Genomic DNA, 9,576 nt, shown 5'->3' with positions numbered 1-9,576 from the left:
AATTTATCTCAAGTGATAACATTTTAGAAAACCGATTTTCTAAAATCCAAGTGTCGCGTATTTACTTAATGATTTAATCGTTAAGCTTGAATACGTTTAGGGTGTCGGCAAGCTTGTTATTGGGTATGACCCGACTTGGATCATAACATATTAGCCACATTAATTTAATATGTCTCTCGGGCATACGAAAAACCTTCAATCTCCCACTTGCACGAGAAACATAAGAAATTAATGCAAGTGATGGATACCACCTAACGACCGTCCATCACCCCTAATATGTTATGACTTTGTGCCATTCAATAACATCATCCTTTTTGAGTTCCCATCTCGAATATGAATAGGTGAATCTTTCATTATATCCTTTCGTCCTAGATGTCATGTTAAATCCAAGAGATACAGAGTGATCACTCTCTTTTAGATTTAACTTTATCAGGCCTTAGACATCTAACTCTCAATGAATAAGAGGGACAAATTTCATCTTGACTACAAACGTCCTAAATATGTACCTTGCACTATGCCTGAGCTCTCCCTTGTGAACTACCATATTTTAGAATAGCGAAGGAAAGAATCAAGGCACGATACTCGGTAAATATCTGAACCCAATATGTATCTCAGGTCAGAGGATACAATGATATTCACCTTTACTCAAGATTACATGTGATCAACCACAAAGGCTCCATTTAGTAAATCTTAAGGGCGGGTCTTCCAATATTTGTATCCCACAAATATCTATGAACCTTGGTTGCAACCTTGTCCCACATTCATCCCGTGTATGTATACCAATCCAATTTCATAATAGTCTAAACCCCACACTTGTTCCCACAAATGTGATCGACTACGGAATTTAGAATAATTACTTATTCATGGATAAAATATGCAAAATAGGAACATAACTCAAAATAAATTAATACCATAATTATATTAATGAGTTTGAACAATTTCGTTCCTTTACAATACTTAAAACAGATCACAACCAATCACTAGAATATCGAAGCCCTAATGCACTAACATGCCCTTGATGTTTTGCACCATGTAAGAGTTTCGTGAGTGGATCCGCTATATTAAGATCTGTGTGAACTTTGCGAATACATATCTTTCCCTTTTCAACTTCATCCCTTATGTAGTTGAATCTCCGCTCAATGTGACGGGTCTTTTGGTGAGCACGAGGTTCCTTGATTTGAATAATTGCACCCTCGTTGTCACAAAAGATCTCAAGAGGGTCCTGAATGGAAGGGACTACTCCTAAGTCGTCGATGAATTTCTTCATCCATGCAGCTTCCTGAGCTGCTAATGAGGCGACAATGTACTCCGACTCTGTAGTGGATAATGCAACAACGTCCTGTTTTGAACTCTTCCAAGAGACTGCACCTCCATTTAACGTGAAGACATAACCGGATTGTGAACGAGAATCATCTCGATCAGTTTGGAAACTCGCGTCCACGTAACCTTTTACAGCGAGTTCCTCTTCACCAAACTCGTATATAAGAAACATATCATTAGTCCTCCTAAGGTATTTCAATATACTTTTAACCGCAATCCAATGACTGTCTCCTGGGTTATTCTGGTATCTACTTGTCAAGCTAAGAGCGCATGACACATCCGGTCTAGTACATATCATTGCATACATGATTGACCCAATAGCAGATGCGTACGGGACTTTCTTCATTCTCTCTTGTTCATCTTTCGTGGTGGGGCACTGAGATGAAATAAGGAGCGTTCCTCTTTGAATAGGTACCAAACCTTTCTTAGAGTTCTCCATCTTGAACCTTTTCAAGATCTTTTCAATGTATGCACTTTGATTCAAACCTATGAATTTCTTGGATCTATCCCTGTAGATCCTAATCCCCAAAATGTATTGTACTTCTTCAAGATCCTTAATGGAGAAGCAGCCTTTTAGCCAGGTCTTAACACCTTGCATTATCGGAATATCGTTTCCAAATAACAATATATCATCCACATATAATACAAGGAACATGATAGTGCTCCCACTAGCTTTCTTGTATACACAAGCTTCATCACCATTTTTAATGAAGCCAAATTTCTTGGCTTCCTCATTAAAATGATGATTCCACATTCTAGATGCTTGTTTCAATCCGTAGATTGACTTCTTTAACTTACATACCTTGTTAGGATGTTTCGGATAGACAAAACCTTCAGGCTGAACCATATAGACATCTTCCTCAAGATATCCATTTAGAAAAGCGGTCTTGACATCCATTTGCCATATTTCATAATCATAATAAGCAGCAATGGCAAATAATATCCTAATAGACTTTAGCATTGCCACAGGCGAAAAAGTTTCATCATAGTCAACCTCTTGAGTTTGAGTGAAACCTTTTGCTACAAGTCTAGCTTTATATGTATTTAAGTTTCCATGCATGTCAGTTTTCATCTTGAAAATCCATTTACAATCAACTAACTTAGAGCTTGCAGGTTGTACAACTAGTTCCCAAACTTGGTTGTCATACATGGATTGCATCTCAGCGTTCATGGCTTCCTGCCATTTATCTTTATCAATCCTTGATAAAGCATCTTGGTAGTTTGTTGGTTCATCCAAATCAACCACATAACAACCATCCATGAGAAACCCATATCTCTCAGGAGGATTACTAATCCTACCAGATCTGCGAACGTCTTGTATACTTTGATCATCCATTTGATCATTCTCAACATTTTCATATTGAGTGCTAATGTCAACCAATTATGTATTATCTACTTGATCTTGAACCTCTTTAAGATCTATCTTCTTTTCACTATTACCTTCCATTAGGAACTTAGTTTCAAGGAATTCAGCCTTCCGAGCAACAAATACATTTTGCTCGGATGGATCATAGAAATAGTATCCCATATCATCCTTGGGATATCCTATGAAGATATACTTCGTGGATCGAGCATTCAACTTATTAGGTACGTAACGCTTAGGGTAAGCTTCACATCCCCATACCTTTAAGTATGATAGAGATGGAGGTTTTCCAAACCACATCTCATGAGGTGTTCGTTCCACTTTCTTAGTTGGGGCCATATTTAAAATACGATCCGCAGAGCATAGAAAATAACCCCAAAATGATAGAGATAGCGAGCGTCTAACCATCATAGATTGAACCATATCCATTAGGGTTCGGTTCCTCCTTTCGGAAACTCCATTCAGTTGGGGTGTTCCAGGAGGAGTAAGTTGCGAGATAATCCCACAACCTTTAAGATGACTTTGGAAAGCATCGCTTAGGTATTCACCTCCTCTATCGGTACGAAGTACCTTGATTGTCTTATTGAGTTGATTTTGTACTTCATTTTGATATTCCTTGAATGCTTTAAAAGTTTTGTCCTTGTGTCTTAATAAGTAGACATATCCGAAACGACTGAAGTCATCAATGAAAGTAACGAAGTATCTTTCACCATTCCTAGTTATGGGCTTAAAGGGTCCACATACATCCGAATGTATCAATCCCAATAAGTCCTTAGCCCTTTCATAGGTCCCTTTGAAAAGTGCTTTAGTCATTTTGCCTTGTAAACATGATTCACATACATCAAACGAGTCTAGTTCATTTGATTTCAAAAGTCCATTCTTTTAAAGTGTATGCATTCGGTTCTTGTTTATGTGACCAAGGCGACAATGCCATAAGTAGGAATCACTCAAATCCCTTTTGAGTTTCTTGGTGTTTGCATGGTATATTGAGCTATTGTATGATGTATCATCATGAACCAATTCATAAATACCATTTGAAGGTGAAGCCTTAAAATAGAACACATTATCTAAAGAAACATGGATATCATCATTAATAAAATTAAGATTAAAACCATATTGTTTCAAACGGGATACAGAAATAATGTTTCGAGATAAATCGGGTGCATACAAAACATTTTTTAAAATAAGCTCCAAACCACTTGGTAGCTTTAAAACAAAGTCTCCTTGAGCTTTCACTTGCACCCTTGCTCCATTTCCCATGAAGAGACTTGTTGTTCCCGCTTCTTGATCACTTCTTTTGAACCCCTGCAAAGAATTGTAAATATGAGTTCCACATCATGTGTCTAATACCCATGTATTAGAAGAAGTAATACTAAGCTCAATGTATACCATATATACATTACCTGAGGTTTGCCCTGCATCCCTCTTTTTCTTCAACTCCTTTAGGTAGACCGGGCAGTTGCGTTTCCAGTGACCCATTTCACCGCAACCAAAGCACGGATCTTCCTTGGGGTTAGCCTTTCCGGCAACCTTTTGCTTCTTGTTATTGTTGGTTGGGGTAAGGATCTTCCCCTTTCCCTTGCCCTTACCTTGGTAGGCGGGTCCTTTCCTCTTAGCCGCCTTCGGCTTAGAAGTGTTATTGTTTTTGGACCCGCCTTCATTGATCATAAACATGGGTGAAGCCCTCTTACCCATGCTCGCTTCGGCCGTCTTAAGCATGGCATGTAATTCGCCAATGCTCTTATCCCATCCATTCATGTTATAATTTAACACGAATGTGTCAAACCTCTTTGACAATGAGTTAAGGATAAGGTCTGTGGCTAATTCATTAGACACGTTGCAATTTAGACAGATCGCTAGATCAATTAGGCTTTTCATCTTAAGGACAAAAGATGAAACTGATTGGGTGTCGTCCATCCGACATGCATGAAGCGCTCGGACCGTTTCAAAGCGCTCAACACGAGCTTGTTGAAGGAACATCTCCTTCAACTGTGTGATCATGTCATATGCACTATGATGCTCGAAGTCCTTTTGGAGTTCAGGTATCATAGTCCCAAGCATGAGGCAAGAAACTTGCAACGAATCGGTGCAATATTTCTCCCAATAAGCCATGCCTTCCGTATCATACTCGTCCGGTTGATTGGGAATGGGGTCTTCCAACACATACGCCCTATCCTCTAGTTTGAGGACAATTCTTAGATTGCGGAACCAATCCATGAAGTTCGTATGGTTGAGTTTTTACTTTTTGAGGATTGACCTCAACGATAGGTTGTTAAAGTTGATTGGTGTGTTTGGAATGTTGTTGTTATTGGCAGCCATCTACAAAATTTAACAAAGTTGTTTAAGTATCAATATTAATTTAACAATCAATACCCTTTAAATCCAATTGATATTTATTAAATTTTAGAATCCAACGGTAAACCAAATTGCGGTTAGGTGACCTTTATCCCATTATTTGATTTAGCTAGGTAGTCATTATATGACAATTGCAATCCTTTTACAACTTCTAAGTTATGGGATCATGCAATCCTTTTGCATGGCATATTTATCCCATCAACGCCTATTTGTTCCTCATGCTTCGGTGTCCCTAAGTTCATGATTCCTAAATCAAGTCGTCCTACTTGTGTAAACGTGTAAATTCAACATACAAGTGGTTAGGTGACCTTTATCCCACAAGTGTGTGAAATTTACCCTAATCGTATTAGTTTGCTCATAACGGTTAGGTGACCTTTATCCCATTATGAGTTCCCTAATATTTTTAAGTGTTACACAAAAGGATGGCGTTTAACTTGTTTGCCTTGTTAATAAGGGATTTTCAGTTTTCAATAATTCTAGTTTAAGAAAACTATTGTACTATACACCAACATGCATTTAGTGTATGGTTTATTTGAAAAATCCATTTTTCATGTCATGTAATAAAGTCAATTTTATTACTTTGGAATAAACCATTTTATTATGTTTTAATAACCAATTATCATAATTCTTTTGGTGTTGTAATAACCATTTATTAATGTCCTTTTGCCATTTCAATTTAACCATTTAAATTGTCATTTTGCATGTGTTTAATAACGTCTAATTTAATCAATTAAATTTTAGTTTTGTTTGTTATTAACTTGTGTGATTAACTTGTAGCATACAAACATACAATCCACAATCATACAATAAACAACCAAGCATGCAAAACAATATGTTCACAATCAAGCCATTTTGGTAGACATTTGTTTAGCCGAAAACAAATGCCACCGGTTAAGGGTAATAACACAAAGTAGGAGATTTCAAATCTCCCACTTAACCTTGCATCTTCCTTGTCTTCATCTTGCATCTTCATTTTTACAAAAAATATATCCTAATACATTTTTCTAAAAAATGAAAATACAACCTAATCTATTTTACATACCAAATATAAAATAAATTACATAACCAAAATAATAATATTACAAACCAAATGAATGAATTAATACTACATGCCAAATGAATGAATTAATATTACATGCCAAATGAATAAATATAAATCATTCAAACATCCAACCAAACAAACACAAGGTCAAGGCATTGATTGTGAACATTAACATTACAACAAAATATGGAAAAATGGAAGTACCCAAAACCCATTTTGGGTCTCCAAATTTTCGGCCAAAATACATACCCACCCAAACCCGACAATTTTTGTATTCCACTTTCATGCATGTACTTGGAATGCAAATATAGTGGGTTTAAAGACAATATAAGAAGCATAATCCATAGACTTCAGCTCTAGATACCATTGATGGAATTCAATAAGTTCATAAAACATGTTCTTAAGGTTAACATAGTTACAAAACTAATTTGTAATTGTTAAAGCAAGCGGAAGCAAGATTATTAAGAAAACAAGTTTATATGTTTAACCATATTAATTGAATCCCATGTAGACATCAAGTCATGAATATATGCTTACATAAAATAGCAAGGAAGTAAGATTGTACCTCCTCAATGTTTAAAAGAGGGCAGAATTTTGATGAGCAAATGATGAAGAAGATGATGAAATTTTAACTTCTAACTTGAAGCCTCAAGTGTGTAATACCCCAAGCTATAACCCCAACACTCTTGCCTTTAGTTAGGATTTGTTTGACACTTGAATTGAGCTTAAAAAAAATATGAACCCTCCTTTGAGCGATAAAGGCCACGGCCCTAACAGCTTTTTGCAGCAGAATTTTTCAGTTTTTACAAGCTCTTTGTTGCTAGTTTCACTTGAGAGAATAAGTCTTGCTTTGGTCCAAGAGTTCCACATGCATATATGGACTTGTGTGGTCTTAAAAGTAACAATAACAAGGCATGCTTGTGAGTCTTGGAGACCCAAAATCTGCCACTATATATTTTATATAACAATGTATTTACATATATATAAACTTGATATATATATATATATATATATATATATATATAAAACATGTATATTTTTTATGTTACTTTCATATTTTATAAACCTTTTATAAAATATAACACAATATAATCATTTAAAACTTATAAACAATTATATATAAATTATCCAAATAATTTATCTCAAGTGATAACATTTTAGAAAACCGATTTTCTAAAATCCAAGTGTAAAATTTTTACTTAATGATTTAATCGTTAAGCTTGAATACGTTTAGGGTGTCGGTAAGCTTGTTATTGGGTATGACCCGACTTGGATCATAACATATTAGCCACATTAATTTAATATGTCTCTCGGGAATACGAAAAACCTTCATTAATATCTTAACAAAAGCGGCAACCGAGAAAGGTTTGTTCAAAAGTGTGGAAGTCAGGAATGATAGTGTACTTGTCTCACATCTTCAATTTGCGGATGATACGATTTTCTTTGGCGAATGGGGTAGGTTGAATGCCTTAAACTTGAGAAACCTTCTAAAATGTTTCGAACTTTCCTCCGGGTTAAAAGTTAATTTCCAGAAAAGTTGTCTTTATGGTGTCGGGATTGAGTTTGAAGAAGTCACTCGAGTTGCTAATCATATTGGAATGCAAGTAGGAAAATTCCCTTTTGTGTACCTAGGGTTGCCAATTGGAAACAAAATAAAAAAATTGAAAGATTGGTATCCGGTCATTGAGAAATTCCAAGCAAGGCTTTCGGGGTGGAAAATGTGTTCGTTATCATTCGGAGGAAGACTAGTCATAATTAAATCGGTGCTTAATAGCCTCCTGTTGTATTACTTCTCGCTATTCCGTGCTCCATCAAGTGTAATCAAAATTCTTGAGAGTGTGAGAAGAGCGTTTTTTGGGGCGGGTCGGGTTCGGGCAAAAAGATCAATTGGGTTAAATGGGATATCGTCATAAAAAGCTACGGGTTGGGAGGGCTTAATATTGGGTGCTTAATTAATAAAAATCTTGCCTTGTTGTGTAAATGGTGGTGGAGGTTTAAAACCGAAACCGCGTCTTTTTGGGTCAAAATAATTAAGAGTATTTATGGTTCGTGTGGCAGTTTATTGACGAGGATTGATTTAACCCACTCTTCTTCTTCAAGTGTTTGGTGTAATATTATTGCAACAGGTTTCTCCTTGGATGACATGCAAGTGGCTTTTAGCAACTCATCCATAAAGAAAATTGGCAACGGGAATAGCACATCTTTTTGGCACGAGCATTGGATCGGAAACGATAAGCTATGCAATCTTTTCCCTAGACTTTACAGACTTGAATCCGAGATCGAGGCAAGTGTGCAATAGCGTATTTAGAAATGTTCAGATGGTTTCATGTATGTGTGGGACTGGCGAAGACAGCCCTCGGGTCGAACAACATCAGAATTTGAGAATCTTTGTAATCTCATCTCTTCAGCGAGCCTATCCGAAAATGTTAAAGACAATTGATCTTGGGCCTTTTTGAGTAACGGGCTTTTCACTGTTAAAAAATTAACCTCCATAATCGATGAACAAACCATGGGATCGACTGCTCAGCAAGTTACCATGCGAAACGGTCTCGAAAAAGTCGAGGTGTTTATTTGGAGAGTGCAAACTAAGCGGCTACACGTGAAATTAGAATTGGACAAACGTGGTTTGGATTTACATAGCGTAAGATGCCCCAATTGCGATGACGATCTCGAATCTCTTGAGTATGCCCTCGTTTCCTTCAAGCATGTTAAGGAGATTTGGATCCGAGTCCTCAAATGGTGGGATCTTCAAATTACTAATACTTTTTCGCTTGTGGATTTAATTGGTTCTTCTTGTTCAAGCCCGATTCGTGATCTCGAGTTATGGCAAGCTTTGAAATGGATTGTTTTGTATTGTATTTGGAAACACCGCAACAAAGTAGTATTTCAAGGTAAACCTTGGAGTGCCCCGATGATCTTCAACGAAATACAATCAATTTCATTCTTGTGGATTGCTAATCGTGCAAAAGGGAAAGACTTTGAGTGGTTAATATGGATCTCGAAACCATCTTCTTACCTAACATAATCTTGGCTTGTGTTCGCGCTCTTGCTTGTTCTTAGTTTTAATATGTAAAGTTTTAGGGTAGAAGGTTGCTCACTTAGCAACCATGTTTTCTTGTTCTCGTGTTCTCGTGTTTTTTTGTATCGTGTCGTATGGATGTCCCTGCAATTTATGAGGGGACTTATCTTTGTACTTTTGTTTTTTCGCGCTAATAAAATTGCTTGCCTTTCAAAAAAAAAAATTCTCTTACTTAGAATAAAAACTCCACCTAACTACTTCGACAGTCCGTATCTTCCTGCTCGCCGCGAGTTAAATTTCATCAATCACACCGTTAAACTCGATATATTTTTATGAATAAAACGAAACTAACTACGTTCGAAACGGACACTTTTTAAAAAACGCTAACCACAACGATAGCCTGTATCTTCCTCCTCGCCGAGAGTTAAATTTTTTCGACAGCGCCGTCAGACGCGAAATAATTTTACCAACAAAACG

At 36.6% G+C, this 9,576-nt stretch overlaps 1 protein-coding gene across 1 annotated transcript; it reads left to right on the top strand.

Annotated features, from left to right (window-relative positions):
- The first annotated feature begins 8,589 nt into the window (after positions 1-8,589).
- LOC139888956 (uncharacterized) lies at positions 8,590-9,105 on the top strand. The gene has a single exon (XM_071871935.1). The coding sequence runs from the start codon at positions 8,590-8,592 to the stop codon at positions 9,103-9,105; it is 516 nt and encodes a 171-aa protein (XP_071728036.1).
- The last annotated feature ends 471 nt before the right edge of the window (positions 9,106-9,576 follow it).

This window comes from Rutidosis leptorrhynchoides, chromosome 2 (genome assembly GCF_046630445.1).
Source record: "Rutidosis leptorrhynchoides isolate AG116_Rl617_1_P2 chromosome 2, CSIRO_AGI_Rlap_v1, whole genome shotgun sequence".
Taxonomy (NCBI): Eukaryota; Viridiplantae; Streptophyta; class Magnoliopsida; order Asterales; family Asteraceae; genus Rutidosis; species Rutidosis leptorrhynchoides.
Note: the sequence above shows the minus strand (reverse complement) of the source record. Positions and strands in the feature narration are given on the sequence as shown.

Bases quoted from the DNA above. Each gene is read 5' to 3' on its own strand.
- LOC139888956 (XM_071871935.1), top strand. From the start codon at position 8,590: ATGGGATCGACTGCTCAGCAAGTTACCATGCGAAACGGTCTCGAAAAA.